Source organism: Trematomus bernacchii, unplaced genomic scaffold (assembly GCF_902827165.1).
Source record: "Trematomus bernacchii unplaced genomic scaffold, fTreBer1.1, whole genome shotgun sequence".
In the NCBI taxonomy this organism is placed as follows: domain Eukaryota; kingdom Metazoa; phylum Chordata; class Actinopteri; order Perciformes; family Nototheniidae; genus Trematomus; species Trematomus bernacchii.
Genome location: NW_022988043.1, coordinates 22,309,471 through 22,329,881, shown reverse-complemented (window position 1 = coordinate 22,329,881; position 20,411 = coordinate 22,309,471). Strand labels below are relative to the sequence as shown.

The window sequence follows — 20,411 nt, the reverse complement described above, 5'->3', positions numbered from 1 at the left end:
CATGTATCAAAATGTATAATACACAAATTGTATATTATCAAAGTGTAAAAAAAGCACAAATTACACTCAAGTATTGCTACTTTTACTAAAGGAGATCATCCGAGTACTTCCACTTTTAGCGTCTCTGCTGTTTTTCCATCCTTTGAAATAAAGGCAAATATAATAAGTACAATTTAGTTTTTAATATTACAATATCATTTTATAGATAATCTTTTAGTCCAATAACAACAAAAACGACGTTCTCCTGAGATTATAAAAAATCCAGTAAATACAAAAAAAGATAAAAATAAGTGACAGTCATAGAAATGAACGTAAGTCTTCAATAGTTCATAGTCATGTGTTTGCAATAACATTGTGCAGATCAGAACAAATGCAAGTTTCAGTTATAGCCAGTGGTGGGTAGGTACTTTTCCCGAAGTATTGTACTTAAGTACAATTTGTACGTACCTGCTCTGTCCTTTAAAAATCATGTATCTCTAGCAGTGTTATTGAAATGTTTCTGATAAACTGAAGAGCAAGTGATCCCACATGTGTTGAGAAAATGGTCCTAGCTTAATAAACTATTTAGAAATGGTCTTGGCTAATTTGGAAATGCTTTGTTAAAAAGCTGAAAACAGGTTTTTGTTCTGGGAAAAACACACAGGACAGCAACAAAACTACAACATGATGACGTTATAGAATATGATGCATTGCTGTAGTACAACAAGGGAGATGAAATGAGCAAAACCTCAATGTTCTACTTGTGTCATATCATATTATTTATAACAGTAAAACGCTGTCTGGAAACATTGTAGAATTATACTTAAAGTATATTTTGCTGAGATATTTACATACTTTCACTAACATAAGATTTCACATTCAAGACTTGGACTTGTAGTGAAATCATTTCAGTGTGTTACTTTTACTGCAAGATCTGAATACATGGTCCACCACTGATTATAACTCACAATGACATCAGAGAGTTCATGTGGAATGAAAGATCAAAAACAATTCAAACAAATGAGCGACCTGATATTCACAAATGTAACTGCACAGAGAAGATTTTTTACACTCACAGAAGATTTACATCACAATTTTACAGACTTCACCACACTCCAGCTGTCTCTGAGTGGCTTTAAAGAAGCTACAGCTGCTCCAAAGAACAGCAGGAAGTAGACAAAAATGAAATACTGTTAATTAAAATACAAAAGCCTTTAATTGGAAATGAAATTAATTTAGATTAGTGGTTTAACTTAATACAGAAAGTGTGATGTGAGTGCTTCACGTGTGTGTTCAGTAATATAAAACTACCACTTTGGAAATGTCCAAAAACATCCATGCACATTGTTCTGTCCAAACGCAATCAGGTGTCTGCACATGATCAGACGTTTATTAACACATAGAAGGCTTCTCAATACTCTAATTTCCCCTCCTCGACTCCCCTCCTCAACTCCTATCCTCGTGTCTTAGTCCCGCCCGGAGGAGTCGAGGAGGGGAACCGAGGAGAGAGGAGGGGAAGCAGCAGGCGTTTAGAGAAATGAGATGTCCTTCAACATGGCGCGCTGAAATCCATTTCCGGGTCACTACCGGAGGACCGAGGAGTCGAGGAGTCGAGGAGTCGAGGAGTCGAGGAGTCGAGGAGGGGAAATTAGAGTATTGAGAAGCCTTATAGTGTTGGTGCAGACAGTCTGTCAAAGTTTGGAATGTTGAGCTGGTTGAACATTTCACAATCAATTTGTACATTTAACTGTAATTGTTCTTGACCTGAGTGTCTTTGCCAGCATGTGCACACATTTGGTTGTGTGATGTGTTTAATAATGTCCCTGATGAAGGCTACAAGCCCAAGCACATACAAAGTTATGCTTTACGCACCAGCTTTAATTATCTTGACTTGTACGGTTTGCTGATACAAGGTCATTCCTCGGTACTAACACAACATATTGCAATAAAGTACACAGAAAAAACTGAAAAGTTGACTTTCACATAACTGTATTAGGATAGTTGAAAGCAATAATATTAAATTGAACCTAATCTTTTTATTTAAACTTAATATTATTGCTTTCAACTAACCAAATACAAATATGTAAATTCTCTTGACATAATACATTTAATTAAAGTCAACGGTTTTCAAGTCTTTTTAAAGAAAATAATTGACTAATTTGTGCTAACCTGCTCATGTTCCTCACGGATGACTCTGTTTATTTTGTATGTGGATTTTCTGTTGACGCAGATTGCTTTTTTAAAGTTCACCACACAACAGCGACTGAAATATCTTCATGTAATGGATAAAGGCCAGAACAGTGTCATGTTAAGGTTTATGACTCAAGCAGTTCAAATAGGTCAACACAGATATTCAGTGAGAAATAATAAGTTGTTGTTTGTGGTTCTTAGGCTGCGAGAACTGTAGCTTGTAGATTTCATGATGATGATGATAATGATGAGGATGAGGATGAGGATGATGATGATGATGGATACATAGTCGGTGTCAAGCAGCAGCTTTGGTTTCCCACTCCTGTGAAAACAGTAACAAAATGACTCAATATTGAGCATGATGGATGTAAATGATCTGAATCCGATGAAAAGAGATTCTCTGAATGGAAGCTTTAACCAGCAGCTGTTGGTGTGACAATCTGACCTTCCTCTTCTGGAAAACTTTCCCATGTTCGATGAACAGCGATGAAGGAGCTCGTCTCAGAGAGTTTTTAGCGGAGGCCGTGCGCCGCAGCAGAGGGTTCAGGAATCCCGCCTGGATCGGGACAGAAGAGTTTCCCATCAGTATTATGTACAGTGGTCATATTATTGTATGTACAATCATCTTTTGCTCTCTATAACCAGAGGTGGGAGAAGTACTCAGATCTTGTACTTAAGTCAAAGTAGAATTACCATGGGTACGTATACTCTGTTACCGAAGTCCTGCATTCAAAATGTTACTCAGGTAAAAAGTAGAAAAGTATTAGCATCAACATATACTTTAAGTACCAAAAGTAAAAGTAGTCATTGTGCAGATTGGTCCATCTCAGAATAATATATATGATATGTTTTATAATGATTGATCATTAAAGTGTTCTCAAAGCTGGTAAAGGTGCAGCTAGTTTGAATGACTTTGTATACTGCAGGGTAGCTTGTGAATTTACTCCAGGTGGAACTAAAGTCTGATTTAACAGTTCATTATATTTCACATCATTCATCCACATCTGTAAAGTAACTAAAGGTATTAAATACATGTAGAGGAGTAAAAGTACACAGTTTACCTCTGAATTTTAGTGGAGTGGAAGTACAAAGAACCATACAACGGAAATACTCAAGTAAAGTACAAGTACCCCACAATTGTAATAAAGTAGAGTTCTTACATTTACCCCACTGTCTATAACAATGTAAAATGTGTACATTATGTGAAGGCTTTAAAAGGACCAAGCAATTTATGTTATTTTTTATTTTCATTATGTGTGTCCATCCATCAATTTTTATCTGATCAACTGGGGCCGGGCTGCGGGGGCAGCGGCTAAGGAGAGAATTCATAACGTTTCCCAACAATGTTTTCCAGCTTTTCCATGGAAACCCCCGGTCATTCCCACGCCAGACTAGATGTAAGATCTCTCCAGCATGTTCTGGGGCTCCAGTCAAATAGGTTTTCTTTGTTAAGAAGGTTTCAAACTGAGTGAAATTTAAACGTGATAAAAGCTGTTTGAGTTCTCTAAATGCAAAGGTTCTTTAATGTGTTCTCCTTTGGCATAGGGAACAGGGGACCATTCTTTACCAAAGGAAAGTAGATGAAGCCAACCCACCATTTCTTGTGGCCTCAACATTCAAAGCGTCGCACCATACGGAGTAATGCTAAGAGTCTTAAAACGTGGAAATTAGTTAGCATTTGAACATTTCCCTTTCCCTCATCTCAAAGTCCAACGTTTTTGGTTAGAAGCCTGAAATAAGTTCTGTGGTTAACACAAGCTAAATAGATTTTCACGTTTTGTTCTATGACATAAAATACGTCACTAAATACTCCACTCGTGAATGTTCAAAGCTTCCATGTGTCATAAAAACAGTGGTTGCTAACAAGTGACTAAATGAGACTACTAATGGTGCGTTCACACCGGACGCGATGCGATGTTTGGAGGCGGCGAGATTACATGTAAAGTCAATGCAGAGATGCGGACAGACGCGAATTCGCTCCGACAGCACGCATGAAGTGGTTCATGCGAATGCCGCGGCGCGATTGAGGCGATTGAAGGGGGCCGCGACAACCGCTCAAGCTCAAATTCGCGTGACGCGATCTCGCGGTAGCCAATCAGCGGTGAGGATCTCAGCCTGCCGTCACTGACGTAGAACCACAAAACCAAAACATCAGCCGTTAGGTGTTAGCACTCAGAGCTCACAGCTCCTCATATCTGTTCAGAAACTAGACAAAAGTTAAACAAGTACAAACCACAGACTGTCTGTGCCATGGCGAATACAGTCGCTGCTTTATTTATGTCTGTAGGCCGTTGTTATGAATGTGGACGGAGCATATACAACGTTAGTTTAGCCTGATCGATCCGATACAATCTGCTGCAACTCTAAATGAAGAACAGTTCATTTTGAAAGGTTTATATAAATCCTTGTGTGTTTCCCACCTGAGCGCGCTCACTGCAGATGGCCAGCGACTGTCTAAATGAGGTGCGTTTGTTTTGTTTCCCGGCAGACGTCAGGTTGATCTCTGACCCCGCCCTCAGCTGCACCGTCCTCTTCCCAGTCAGCTCCAGCTTCTGCACGCCTCGCTCCAATTCCAACGACTTCCTGTCTGGAACACAAACACATGATCACACAGTCATTATAAAGTCTACAGTCATTACCTAAGGTGTTTATAGTTTTCAAAAATATTTAACATATTCATGTAAGAGTCTGGAATTTCACCAGCAACGCTTTAACATGTGGGTCCCTGGTCTGTTTGTCCATAGCACTGGCAGAGGTCTGTGCTCTACATTTAGATCTACATCTGCTCATTTTTATTGTAAAGAATGAAGAAAATAATTGGTGATCATAAAAAAACAGTGGAGGGCTTGAACATGAGAGTTTGTAATCTGCAGAAAAACTGCTCTGTTATATGTTGAATATATACAGAATTCGTAAGAAAATATATGTATTTTTTTATTCTAAAGTGATTAATTGGTATGGGCCAAGGAAAAATCTAAAATCTTTTGGAACAAATCCTCATCACACAAACAGGCTTGCCGGAGGTCTGTGAGAACTATGATTCTTAGCTTGAAAATAATAATATCATAGATACGAATATTATATTTCACTTTTGCCAATAGATCCCCTTAAATATTACAAACAGGCCCTTTATCTTAAAGATGGACCAGCAACTAATGACCAAATTCACAGAACTCTCTAATATTATCAACCTGACCTCAGATCAGCATCAGCATATGCAGCTGTAGCTTGTGAAGGACAGAAAAGTCAGCATTTTTTGGTTAAAACTTCTCACATCATTTGAACTGTGGGGGCTAACCTATCAGAGGACAATGCTGAGATATATTTAATGAGGATGTATTCTGCTCATCTTCAGGTTCATATTTGTATTTAGTGCCTCTACTGGGACATGTCTCTATGCTTTAATGTTCAAAAAGCTCTTTATTTTTCTCATACTGCCCTCTTTTCACCCTCTGTCTGAAACCAGAACCTAGTCTGCTCTGATTGGTTAGCTGGCTGGCTCTGTTGTGATTGGTCAACTGCTTAGAGATGTCCCGTCCCTAAACTAAATGTTTAGTTTAGTTTTATTGTGTGTCCTTTGTAGAGGACATCGGAGGCCTGTACTACGAAGCTGGATTTTCGCTTAGCCGGCTAAATTCAGGGAAATCTCGGGCTTTCCGGTCCTACGACGCTGGTTCTCTTTTTAGCAGGCTAGATTTCCATGGTAACTTATGCTGAGCGGCAAACCTGCTCCGGAGCAGGTTAGGTGGCAGGCTAAGAGATCAACTCAGTGAAAGCACCGCCTGCTGACCAATCAGAGCTCCGTGTGCGGAGTTTAAAGCGATCAATTCATATTACAGGATAGAGGAAATACAGAAAAACTGCCGTTGCAGGAAAGACGGCCGTGAAAATTAATAGAATATCCCCTCCCATCTTCAGAGCAATCTGACTATTATAATATTAGCGTTAAGAAAGCTTACTTAAATATCTGCCACGACATAAGTAACCGGATCAGAGTAACATTAAGTACAGTCCGCGGCACTGTGAGTGCATATCATATCACATCATAATGTATCATATATTTCCTTATTTGAGTCAGCTTCTTGAGCCGTATCTGGCCGTGCAACACTCACAGTGTCACATACTGTATGCAGAAGTATTATTTTAAGCAACACATTAAGTTGACGAAACACTCGAGTCAAATGTAATTAAAGTCAGATCGTGTCTAGACGGGGCAGTGATTTCATAAACCTGTTAATGTACGCATTCAAACACTTTTTCTTTTACCAGCTGTATTCACCTTGCAGGTGCAGCTATGTGGCTTTTATCCTGGATAAAGTGTTTAAGTCATGGATGTTTAAAGTTTAACTTCTTCATATTTGACTAATATTAAAGTTCACTTTTCATTCAGGAAGTATGACGCTGCGCTGTCAGTACGCTTGTCCGTGTTTGAGATTGGTCGAATGCTCCAAATACCACCCCTTTTATGTGAACGCGCACCTAACTAGATAGGACACGGCTGGCTTGAGCGATCCACTTGATAACCGGCGTTGTAGTACAGTTTAGCGCCAGCGCGTATGTTTTGGCTTAGGCCAACCGGCTAACTCCAACATATCCAGGTTAGGTTGAACCAGCTTCGTAGTACAGGCCTCTGGTGTTAGTTATGCGAAGCATACAAACAACATTAACATACAAGTACATTTAGACAACATTAGAGCACAACAACTCAATGCAACACATATTGAGCCCTCATTTGTAGTACTCCATCCTTTTTTGAAATGCAGAGATACATCTGACACTTGATGTATGTTTTCCAACTGCATCCGTCTGCTATGAACCCTACAGAAACCTACGTGTTAGTTTTGGCCCATAGTGGACTCCATTTGTGTTGTGTAAAATGGGGGAAATAAAAAGTTAGCAAATCCCCATGTCCTCCTCAGAGGACATTCATAAAAACATTTAGTTTTAGGTCAAATAATTATTACACTGCTCTGAAACTCACTACACTAACTCCTAAGATGTTCCCTTACTATAATTAATTAAAAATATTGAACTCACAACACAGGTAATTACAAAGTAATTTCTCTTTCTATAAATAGTGCTTGTGTTGATGGACGCCATTTTGAAATACGATGAAATTATCTTTTTCAAAGCCACACCCCCACATATGTCATATGTTTGAAAAGCCCAGGGTGTCCTCTGTGGAGTACAATTGGACTTAATGCTGTGGCATGTATAACCTCTAAGTAATGGACCAAAACCCAATGTGCTCCACAGAGGACAAACATGAATGGGTGGGTCTCTGGAGATAGACTTGTTGCACTATTTCTTATTTGTATTTTATTATATATGTTGCATTGTTGGAGGAGCCCGGGTCATAAGATTTTCATTGCCATTTCTACACTGTAGCTTATGTGCATGTGACAATAAAACCGTTGAATCTTGTGTTGGATCGTTAGCCAATAGAAGTGCAGTGATGTCACTATGTTACGGAAGTTAACAAAATAGTTCAATTGAGGCGTTTCAGGCAGGGGGGGTGGAGTGTGTGATTTTAGCCTTTGCAGACCATAAACATGCACAAAAACACACTACAGGAAAATGAAAGCCCTAAAAAGCCCAATAGGGCCTTTTAAAATGAGAACATCAACTGTAAACTATAAAAGTGAGGTTAGGCCTTCATTTTTTCTGTTGGCAGAGAGTTTATTCATCATCTGAGACTCACTGTGGCTGCTGAATGTGGTGTTGCTGTAGGTCACAGAGTCTTTAGACGACACCGAGCAGGGGCGAACTGAATCCTGAGAGCTGTGAAGCTGAAACATCACAAAATCTGATCATTATCATCATTAGCTGTCATAATCAAAAATCATGGAAACCTAAACATATTTAGAATAATGGAAAATGGGTGAAAAATAAATAAGAATCTATTTACTATTTTGACATTATTGTTATTTTCATCATTATTAACACTTAATCCATTCTTAACTCAAATTACAATTGTTGCCCCAATACTGTAGAATAGGGGTCTTCAATATCTTTCAGGACTCTTAAAAAGAGATGGATGCAGGGACCCCCAAATACATGTGTAAAATGTCATAATGAGTTTCATAATGTTTTTTTTTATTGTTTGCAGGGCGGTTGCCTAGGGCGCCAGATCTGGGGGGGCGCTGCGCTGATAGCTCTGGGAGAAAAAAAAAATGTTTGACTGTTGGTGCTCATCCTAATTTTCAGCCTAGATTCATACATACATTCATGTCATACAACATTCATAATTAAGTAAATGTAACACAATTTTCACCCCGGTTACACGTTTAATTTGCCAGCTAAAATCTCGCCTATAGGGCAGCAAATTGGCTAGAACCGGCCCTGATTGTTTGGGAGTATATTAAAGGACTGATTTACCAATCACTACAGAGAATGTATTGATTGTTTATTATGAATTTGGAGTGTTTTTGGGTGGAGCTTAAATACTTGGCCATATGGAGTGTACCATGTGATCCAGTATGGAGGTGTTGGAATAGATGGGCTGGTCTTGATATGTTCCACTCAGATGGAAGGGGTCGTCCATGTATGTGTTGGAGTTGGGAAACCTTTGAGTCTGCAGCCCACTGAGGAGAGGGGAACAAACGTAAAAACTACAGGACAAGAAGAAGATGTGGGGTGCCTCAAGGCTCTGTTCTTGGACCATTTCTCTTTTACATTACATTACATTTCGCTGACCCTTTTATCCTAAGTGACATACATTTCAATACTGTAAACATGCCTACGACAAATAGGATCAAGTATCTTGCCAAAGGACACTTCAACATGTTGACTTCAGGGGGTGGGAATAAAACCGGCAAACTCCTGATTTTCAGAACAGCGTCTCACATAAGTTGTAGTATTAATATTTATATTGTTATAGTTGGTTGAAGTGGAGCTCATTTTAACAATATCTAATGATCTTTTCATTATGGAATAACCTGCTGATTATTTTCCCATCAATCGACTGAAGGTTAGGGTTAGGTTTTGAGAAAAAAGTATAAATAGTGAGAAATGCTTTCACAATTACCCGGAGCCCAAAGTGACAATGTTTCTTTAGTCCAACCAACAGTCTCAAACTCAACAGTTTATTTATTGTAAACTACACTTGGGTCTGGTGTGGGGTAAGTAAAGATTTGAGATACATTTAGTCGACTTGACGTATAGTGTGGCATAAAAAGACAAATAGCACTTTTTTTTTTATGTTAACACTTTGACAACATACACCAACTGTTTTACCTCAGAGCTTTATCTGTGTTCTCCTGAGTTTTGGCAGCTCCGTCCTGCAGCAGCTTTAACCAGTGCTCCTTTTCACCTGAACTACTCACCTGAAGGAAGGAAGGAAAAAATGAAAGAAAGATTATAAAAATATAATTATTCCTGTTTCTTTAAGAGATGTCTTCTCTACAGCATATATCTAGCATATTCGAAACCCTTTTGTAAATTATATATATTGGAAGAGGGTCTGCTTCCTCATAAAAACCTAATCGTGACTAAGGATAAAAAGGTGTCCTTCCAACTTATTCATAAACCCATAAATATTACCATTTCAATATACATGTGCACATTTCTAAAATACATAAAAGCAAACTGCTCATTCTATAATACATTTCATTGGTCCAATCTTCCAAAGATTAACTGATACAAAATTGTAAATGTAACAATTAAAATAAATCTTATTTTGTTGTTTCCTTTAAGGATACCAGTACTTTCTTAGGATATAAAGACACTGAAAAAGAGATAAGGTAAGGGGAAATGCAGGTGTTGCAGCAACACAAATAGAGAAAATAACTAGGAATAATTAGAAACAAAATAAATAATAAAAACTATAAAGAATATCTACATATAAATACAAAGTAAAAAAAACAAGTGAAAAGGTCAATACAAGCAAAAAACAATACATAAATAAAAAATATATACATTTAAATGAAGATAACTGTGTATTTTATAACATTTTAGTATGATCTACCTCACACATTTGTTATTGTTCTATTTGTAAAGTATAAATCTCCCCTTATGCATAATGAATCTGTAATACGTTCCCTGTATTCCTGCCTTCCATCTCACCTCCAGCACGGCCACCTGGTCACCGAGCATGCTCAGTGTGATCCTGTAGGAGTGGTCGGTGTCGGGGCCCGCTCTGACCTCACAGCCTCTGAGCTGGACGGTGTACTGAGGCGACCTCTTCACCTCCTTCCTCTCCTCCCTCTCCTCCCTCTCCTCCTCCTCCTCCTCCTCCTCCTCCTCCTCCTCCTCCTCTCCAAACATGATTAGTAGACCCGCCTCCACCCGACACCGTAAACTCTGCCACTGACAGTTCATCAGCACGCTCAGGAAACCTGTCAATCAAACACAATAACGTCTGAGATAACTTATGCATATAATAGAATAAAAGATGTATCCCAAAAATAGATCAGAGACAATTACAAAAAAGTAAATAAGTACTAAATGATTTAGTATATAACATATAAAATTGAATCAATACAATTATAAAACATCTAAAAAAATATGAAATGAAAGGTCCCATGTCATGCTTTTCCGGTTATTACCGATCCCCTTGTGTGTTATGCAGGTTTTTATGCATGTAAACGGTCTGCAAAGTCACAAACCCTCAAAGTACACCCTGTAGCGAGTAAAACTCTAAAGGCCGCTACACACCCACCTGAGACCAAAGAACGCGTACCGAAGGCGTCCCGACTTTTACGTCAGCTACGTCGCCTGCGTCGGCTACGCCGCCCGCTACGCCGCCCGCCTACGAACACACCGCAAATACTTCAGTCGACGAGTGGCAATAACTGTCCTTACCAGCAGGCAGCGGTAGTGTGAACAGCCAATCAGAGTGATTGCTTGGGTCGACTTTCTCTGACCTCCCGCGGCCGATTCAACATGGGAGGCATCGGGAGGTGTGAAAAGGTGCCGTAAAGAGACGACGGTGCGGGACACACCAACCTGAGTAGGGCGCCGCGAATGCCCGACTGCCTCTGACGGCCTCTGACTCCCAAAATCGGGCTGGTGTGTAGCCAGCTTTACACAGAAAAGACCTGTCTATGCTGCCCCAGAATGCCTCGTTGGACATTTCTCTTTTTCTTCCTGGGTACAGTGACGTGCCCATACCCAAATGGACCCATTGGTCCAAATGGACCAATCCGTGGAGCCCTTGCGTCCGCGGAGCCATTAGGTTAAGTCCGTGGATTGGTCCAAATGGACCAATCAGCGGACTTGCTCACACACACACACTCAATCTTTTCTCAGCTGCAGCTCCGCCAATTTCTCCTCCCTGAGACGGCAAGACGCGGCGAGGCTGTGAGTCGTGTGTTCGGGCTGGGTCTCGCTGTCTTGCAGACGGCCACTGGGCTCATAGGGAGGGGGGGGCAGGAGCTCCAACAAACCGTTTAGGACAGAGAGTGAATATACATACTATACAGAGATGCTGTATGAGAAACCAATGTGAGTTTGGAAGATTGCACAATGTAAATCTGTTTTAGTAGACCTCAACAATGGAATTATGATTAGTAGAAATGGCCATGACATGGGACCTTTAAGTTAAATGAATACAGCAAATACATGAAAAGTACAAAGTACAAATTAATAAAACAAATATTTAAAATGAAATAAAAGTGACAAGTAAAGAAATAAAATGAAAGGTTTCTTAGGAAATGTATACAAATAAATAAATTGAATGCAATAAAAACATATACAATTAAATAAAAATGAACACTATAATCATTTAATAGAGCATACAAATAATTTGTAAAATAAACATTTTAAATAAGTGTATTATTATTACAGATAAAACTAACCAATAGTTTATGACGCAGATCAAAATGAGCTCCTACTCGACTTACTACAATACTGAAGTATGCCTAATGAGCACCGAAACTTTTGATACCTTAAAGACATTTGATACTTTTGAGAAGTCACATCTTACAGCAATAAAAGTTTAACTATTAAATAATGCAAAACAATGAATGGCTCCGAAAGTAAGTTTGAAGTATTTGGACAAACCAAAGTAATGGACACATGATAGTCGTAATCATTTTATTTAAAAAATAACAATATCAGTACCTTTGTCTTTGTTGAGGCTACAGACAGTTGAAGCTCTCTCCTCCTCAGAGTCAGTCTGGACTAGACTGGACTGAAGAAACACAACATGCACAGACACTTCAACTTTATTATTGAACATTTGTCTAACTTATTTGGTCATGTATATAACTCAATGCTTTAGAAAGACACTATAATTTGCCATGACCAGAGTGCAGCCAACAGGCCAACATTTACATTTTTCTGTTTTTGCCTATATAAATAAAGAAAATATACAAACAACAATTGTAAAGCGCCTTTTCTTTTCTTGTTTGTACGAGACATTATGAAAATCACTGAAATCTGACTTCGTACAAAAACTCCATCTCATGTGGTGAATGAATCAGCAATTAGTGTTTGAGTCTTATAAGACTCAACAACTCTTTATGAGACATTCTATTATTTTCTTTCTTTAATTTGTTACCGTCTGAAGGTTTTTGTGTAAAGTTAGGGAAAAGGGAATAAGGAGAAGTTCTCACCCTGCCAGACAGCAGCGTGTCTGATCTGATCAGAGACAAGGAGCTCTGAGTGTCCCCTTCTCCTCCAACACTCACGTCCTCTATCACCTGCACACACACACACACACACACACACACACACACACACACACACACACACACACACACACACACACACACACACACACACACACACACACACACACACACACACACACACACACACACCACACACACACACACACACACACACACACACAATGAACAACTGCGAAGACATCCTACAGTGTACAGTATTTGTTGCGTATTGTGTCCCCATATAAATATGGGGTTGGGCCCCACCAAAGGGTCCCCAGATTATTAGTGAGATGAATACTGGCAGAGGTAAGAAGAAAAAACGAAGTACTAAGTAAACTCAAATGTCTTTTTACTTTCTGGACTGAACATTATTTGTTGTGAAAGATTGATATTTGAACAGTTATTGAAGTAAAGTAACATTTTCAATTAAAATCAATCAGAACCTATCACACTCAGCCTGATAACTGTGGGATAACTAGGATTTGGTTACACTTCAACTGCTTTGCTCTTGACTTCATATCCTCTGATGGAATATTTTCCATACAATAACAATCCATTATTAGGTACCTCAAAAGCTAAACACACGTTGTACATACAATCAAATTATAGCTATCCGATAAATGTAGTGGAGTAACTTCGAACGTGTTCTTATAAGCACAGTAACTAATACATTTACATAATCACTATCCACCAGCAGCTGTTAATAGAGCGGTGCAGGAATGAGTCTTAAAACCCAGAAATGAGTTAGCATTTTACCATATCTGATTCCCTCATCTCAAATTAATTTTTTTTAGTTTTGGTTAGATCCCTGAAATACCAGTTTAAGAGATGTTCACATTTAGTTAAAGACTTCAGTGAATACCACTTGTGAACACCTGAAACTTATATGTTTCTTGAAAACGGCGGTTGCTAACAAGTGACTTAGTGAGACTAGTAAATAGTGATGTTACGTTCGCGAACGATCCGATTCTTTTGAACGATCCGATTCTTTTGAACGATCCGATTCTTTTGAACGGCTCTTTGGTACGAACGAAGGGAACCGAGTCGTACTTGGTGAGAGCCGTTCTTTTTATCGTTGGTTCACTGCCTGCCATAAATCCACTCGCCTTTAAAGGTCCCATGTCATGCTTTTCCGGTTATTACCCGTCCCCTTGTGTGTTATGAAGGTTTTTCTGCATGTAAACGGTCTGCTGAGTCAAAAACCCTCAAAGTACACCCTGTAGCGAGTAAAACTCTAATGGCGCATTTCCACTGCAGGCCTCGCTCGACTTAGTACAGTTTTGTTAGTCAAATCAAATCAAATCAAAGTTTATTTATAAAGCACATTTAAAAGCGATTTTTGGTCGGGCCAAAGTGCTGTACATGTAATAAATACTACAATCACATAAAAACACATTACTACAATCACAATAAAAGACAATACATTACAACAGATATATAAAAAAACACAGGGAAAAGTCAGGAGTCGTGCTCCGCTCTGACTTAAAGGCCAGGGAGAAGAAGTGTGTTTTAAGAGAAGATTTAAAAACCCCTAGGGTCTGGGCCGACCTCACATGGAGGGGCAGAGTGTTCCAGAGCCTCGGGCCAGCTGCTGCGAAGGCTCGGTGCCCTCAGGTTTTGAGCCTGGTCTTGGGCACTACCAGCAGCAGCTGGTCAGCAGACCTTAAAGCTCTGGCTGGGGTGTAGCGCTGGAGGAGTTCAGCTATATAGGCCGGAGCCAGCCCATTTAGTGCTTTAAAAACAAATAAAAGGATTTTTAAATCAATTCGGAACCGAATTGAGGCCAGAATTGGGGTCACGCTTTTTGTGGCCAGTGAGTAGACGTGCAGCTGCGTTCTGCACTAGCTGCAGGCGTTTAATTGATGCCTGGTCCATACCCACGTACAGAGCGTTGCAGTAGTCCAACCTCGAGGTAACAAAGGCGTTAATAACCCTTTCCAGGTCTTTAAAAGATAAAAACGACTTGATCTTGGCCAATAGTCGTATTTAAAAAAAGCAGGTTTTGACTACGGTGCTGACCTGCTTATCGAATTTAAAAGCGCTATTGAAGGTCACTCCAAGGTTCGTGACAGAGGGGAGGATATTATTTTTGAGGGAGCCCAGAATATCAACCTGGGAGGTTAGAGGTTGGGGTCCAAAAAAGATAACCTCAGTCTTGCTCTCATTGAGGTTGAGGAAATTTTGGCTCAGCCAGGATTTGATCTCTGCTAAGCAGTCCATCAATAGCTGTAATGAGTTTACATTTGAATTGAGTGGCAGATATATCTGTACATCGTCGGCGTAGCAGTGGAAGGGGATGTTGTTAGGCCTTGTTAGGCCTTGTTAGGCTCAGCTCACTTTAATGCTGCGCTTCCATTACAGTTTAGGAACTGGGGTAGTATCTATAGTAACGCAGTGTAGGCGGAGCCGTGACGTCATCTTCAATGAGCACCCCAGAAAAACAACATCAGCCTGTTAGCTGTTAGCACTCAAGCTCACAGCTCCTCATATATGTTCAGAAACTAGACAAAAGTTAAACAAGTACAAACCACAGACTGCCTGTGTCATGGCGAATACAGTCGCTGGTTTATTTATGTCTTTATAGGCCGTTGTTGTGAGTGTGGACGGTCGGAGCATATATTGCGTTAGCTTAGCCGATCTCCATTTAGACAACGCGCATTTTAAAAGGTTTTTCGCCTGCCGTCTGTCTGGAGACTTGTCAAAGCATTAATTCATGGTTTTTACTAACCGGTATCAGTATGTTGTTACTTCAGCATCATTTTGAAACGTGTATTACAATTAAATCACGGTCAAATATGTTCATCTTGTTGTAATTGTAGCCCCCTTGCCAGCGATTCTCTCTCTAGTTTAGCAAACTCAGCCCGACTCAGCCCTGTTTGTTGGCCCCGATAGAACCACGTTTTTGTCGGGCTAGAAAAAAGGTGAAAAAGTGGCCCCGGGCTGGAACTAGGCCAAATCAAAAACGGGCCCGGCACGACACGGCACGCTTAAACCGCGCTCCGCGCCATGGTGGAAATGCGCCATAACACAGAAAAGACCTGTCTATGCTGCCCCAGAACGCCTCGTTGGAGATTTCTCTTTTTCCATTTGTTTCTTCCGGGAACCACATGACGTCATGCGGTCCAATGGACCAATCCGCGGAGCTCCTCACACACCAGGATCCCTTCGCGTCACTATCAAACGTAGTGGGGGGACCTTTAGCGTACATTTTCAACTAACAGGGAGTCCCATTGACTTGCATAGAGTTCCCTGGTTGGTAATAGACGAGTTGGGATCGTGGAGAAATGCTCTCTGCAGAGCCATTCTCACAGCGTTTATAAAACCTTTTCTTACTCAATATCAAGCCACACTTATTGTTTTTACTTCGGCTGTGAGTGTTTGTGTGTGCTCAGGATGAGCTTCGCGCTGTCTCGCTGTATCGCCGACCCGGAAACCACACCAGTAAGCCAGCTCACTGAGCAGCGAGCCTTGCAACATCCCGACCAATCAGAGCACACTGGGCTCACAGGGAGGGGGGGGCAGGAGCTCCAACAAGCCGTTTAGGACAGAGAGTGAATACCGGTGAATACACATACTTTACAGAGATGCTGTATGAGAAACCAATGTGAGTTTGGAAAATTGCACAATATAAATCTATTTTAGTAGACCTCAACAATGGAATTATGATCAGTGGAAATGGCCATGACATGGGACCTTTAAAGGAACTTGCTTTCCTGAAGGCAAATTTGCCATAGATATAGATGATGGCATAACGCATGCTGCTTGAGTAGTAGTTTGGCTGGCTGAGAGATGTAGCAAGTTATACATTATTCTGTGAGAAAAAGTAGATTTCTGGCAATACAGTCAATCATTATCATGTTGATTATTCAGCAGATAAACCTATTAACCCCGCGGCCCGCCCCCTTAAAAAAAAACGGCTCTTTTGAACAGCTTTTTTGAACGGCTCTCGGAAAGGACCGGAGCCATAAGATCCGGCTCCCTTCAAAGAGCCGTAATTCCCATCACTACAAGTAAACGTCATTGCGCCAAACATTAGCCGCCAAACATTAGCCGCCTTAGCTTAGCGATGGTGACGTGAAGTTATGGGACTGTAATGTAGTTCAAAATCATAAAGTGGTGTTAATCAGTGGAGATTAACCTGCTGAAAGAAACATGTACTGTAAGTATCTTGCACTTGTGTTTAAGACGATCTTTTATTCCAAAATACAATGAAAAAATCTCATTGTTTGTGATGCTAACGTTGGTGATGGCCTACCTTCCTCCACTCAGCGGCCTGCTGGAAGCTGCTGTAGCCCAGCACCAGGCTCTCTGAGCCCAGCAGCAGCAGTTTGAGCTGGTGCTGGATCTTCCCGCTGCTCTTCGACTTGTAGACCAGCTGACAGCCACGCAGACTCAACTCCAGCTGAGGCAGCAGGTCCTGGGCACACTTATAACACTGACACACACACACACACACACACACACACACACACACACACACACACACACACACACACACACACACACACACACACACACACACACACACACACACACACACACACACACACACACACACACACACACACACACACACACACACCATGATCTATTACAAGGAACTGTGAAGACATCCTACAGTGTACAGTATTCTTTGCGTATTGTGTCTCGCACAATATCAGAGCATGGTAAGTTTGATAAGGAGTTGGTTAAAAATGAGCAGAGTATTTTCTTTTATTAGTTGTTTTGTCAAAGTTTGTACATTTACTACATTTCCCATTTGAACAAATACAAAAGTTGGTAAAAATATCCTTGGACTTTCTCAGGAAATTCAAAAGCTGTTTTTCCAGAGGACAGGTGTGCGCCACTTCAGAGGACATGTGCTACATCAACAAGAAGTCGGATTTACAAATTAGACAGTACTAAAAAGAATTCCTAGGCTGAGTTTCTTACTCACTAGGGTAGCTGAAAACAATGATTGAAATCAAACTGATTTTAGACTATGAGTCAACTACTTATAAGACTCCAATAATTGGAAAAAGGAGCATCATGCATCAATGTTAAAGCAGGTTGTTATTTAATAGTTGGTTTATGTGGAGCACATTTTGAACCTTTAACTATGATTTTCTTTATTATTATTGATTAATCTGCTGAATAGTTAGTCCAATAATTGTATGAAAGCAGTGATTCAAGTAGTAATCAGCTGATTTACAGGCTTATGACTTTCATGTGTTTTGAATTTATACAATGTTTCATTTGTAAAGTAACTAATATAAATGTAGGTGAAGTAAACTATCCTAAAATTATAATACTCAGTGATGGGAAGTAAGTACACTACTAGAAAATGTTTGAGACTCTTGTATTCTTATTGAGTATTCAATGTTTATGTTACTTTATACCTCTACTCCCACCATTGTGCACTTTGACTTCTTTACAATATATAAAATATAATTAAGTAAGATTTGATTATATATTATTAAATAAAGCTACCCATCTAACGTTACAACGAATAGCTCCACCTTTACCATCAAGTGAATAATGTATCAATAAATACAGTATATCCAATACTATGATGTACACTTTTTTCATATAATATATAATAAGTCGTTTTTTATTTTGGCCCTTTAAGTACATTTTCCATCTTTATACTTTTTCTTCTTACAATAGTTTAACCACGTGGTATTGCTACTTGTAACAGTTATGAGTATACACTGAAAAACTAAAACGTTGACTTTAATTAAATGTATTGCGTGAACAGATTTCACATAACTGTATTAGGTTAGTTGAAAGCAATAATATTAAGTTTAAATAAAAAATATTTGGTTCAACTTAATATTATTGTTTTCAATTTACTGAATACAGTTATGTGAAATTTGTTGACAAAATACATTTCATTAAAGTCATCGGTTCACTTTTTTTCAGTGTACTTCTTTCACCTCTGGATATACTTAGGTAAAGTAACTTAAGCCCAAATGTTATCACCTTAAACTTGGGCTTTAGTAACTGTAAATGGTTTGGCTTCTCACCAGCAGCACGTCGCTCCGGATGATGAACAGCTGTTTGGTCCACTGTCCGAGCCATTTCCTCTTCCACAGGTAACCACAGAGGCGGGACTCTGGGACGGGCCGTAGGCAGGGCTGGGAGGCGCTCCAGTGGATGTAGTGAGCTCGGTCCTTCGCAGGCTCATCATCATCATCTTCCTCCCCGTATGACTCATAGTGACTACTGTCTGACTCTACGTTCTCTGAGACAGGGATGGAGATGTTTTAAAACACGTTTCTTTGTGTGCACAGAAAAAACTGTCAACGTTTCAGTTTATGTGTTTGTAGATACCAGTGTTAGATGTGGTTGTGTTGGGCAAGTAAGGTTCTGCCTCCTCGTAGGTATCTTCATCTTCATCACCTCCTGGACCCCCTGGAGGAACGGGTGGCACCACAAGGCCCTGGATGGATGGGTTAGATTGCTTATCATCTATATATTCAATAGAATCAGCACGTATCGGCTTTGACTCTACATTCCTGCTATGTCAAACCAAAGTGTACTTTTCAGAAAAGGTTTATTGTTGTGTGTCTTTTATTGTTAGTCTGAACTGAATCTAGCAAATAAACATACTTGGGTTTCATTAGGCCAAATCCAATTTAATTCATACATTCATTCATATTATCCTGATCACTTAACCTTCCGTTTAACATTTAAGCAAAAATTGGCAGATACTGTAGTGTACAGATATTGAACGCCAAAATACGCATTATTAAGACATCGGTATTCTTTGAACATTTCTTTTTTTCCTGTATTAATTTCCAATGTTTTTCTTTTTTATCGGATTAGTGTCGACTGATTGGTACGTTTTTCTGATTTGTGATATTGGGCTATATAAATAAGATCGACTTGACTTCAGGGCCGTCCCTCCCTACAGTCAGATCACGCAGACTGCGTGGGGCCTCACCTCGCGGAGGGGGCCTCATCTCGCGGAGGGGGCCTCATCTCGCGGAGGGGGCCTCATCTCGCGGAGGGAGCCTCAACGCCATATTATGTTCCAAACCACATCAAGGATGATTTCTGAAACAGTATGGAGCTCAAATGCTTTTTCTCTTGCGGGTTTACCACAAGGTGAGTTCCTTTTTTTATTTCCTGCTTTTTTACATGCTCTCTCCAGTGCAGGTTAGCTCTGAGTGTTAGCGATGCTTGCTAATGTGAACAAAGACCATATTACGTCCAAAACACGTCGCACATTGTTTCTGATAGCAACGTTTTTGATAGGGCCGTGGTTGTAAAGCCAGCCTATATTTCCAATATTACGTCATATCGGCAGCAAATCTGGATCAGCTCCGTTGTACCCCCGTTTTTAGAGATTTGGGTACGGAGGAAAAGAGAGAGGGTTTTCAATTTCGGACAATTATTTGAGTCTCCTGACACACCGGGGACACATATTTCTGTATAAAAATTACATTTAGCATATTAGGGGACCTTTAACTTACAACCCTAGAAGACAAACCTATGGATTTGTGGGAAAACCTGGCAACAAAGCTGTAAACGGCTTTCTTAATACATCCATGTTGGGGTTTAAGCCTCTGTGGGACCACCAGAGTCAAATTAAACACCCAAAATAAAAGAGTAGGAGACACTATACCCATGGCAAAACATCGGTAT

The 20,411-nt window shown here is 40.0% G+C and overlaps 1 protein-coding gene across 1 annotated transcript; it reads right to left on the bottom strand.

Annotated features, from left to right (window-relative positions):
* Positions 1 to 2,039: 2,039 nt before the first annotated feature.
* On the bottom strand, positions 2,040 to 10,365 carry LOC117472456. Its single transcript, XM_034117642.1, has 7 exons — positions 10,234 to 10,365; positions 9,406 to 9,494; positions 8,636 to 8,753; positions 7,871 to 7,958; positions 4,590 to 4,756; positions 2,615 to 2,725; positions 2,040 to 2,491 (listed from the first exon to the last, which is right to left on the bottom strand). Exons 1-7 carry the CDS (start codon positions 10,261 to 10,263, stop codon positions 2,465 to 2,467), a joined length of 630 nt encoding a protein of 209 aa, XP_033973533.1. The 5' UTR covers positions 10,264 to 10,365; the 3' UTR covers positions 2,040 to 2,464.
* Between the last annotated feature and the right edge of the window lie 10,046 nt (positions 10,366 to 20,411).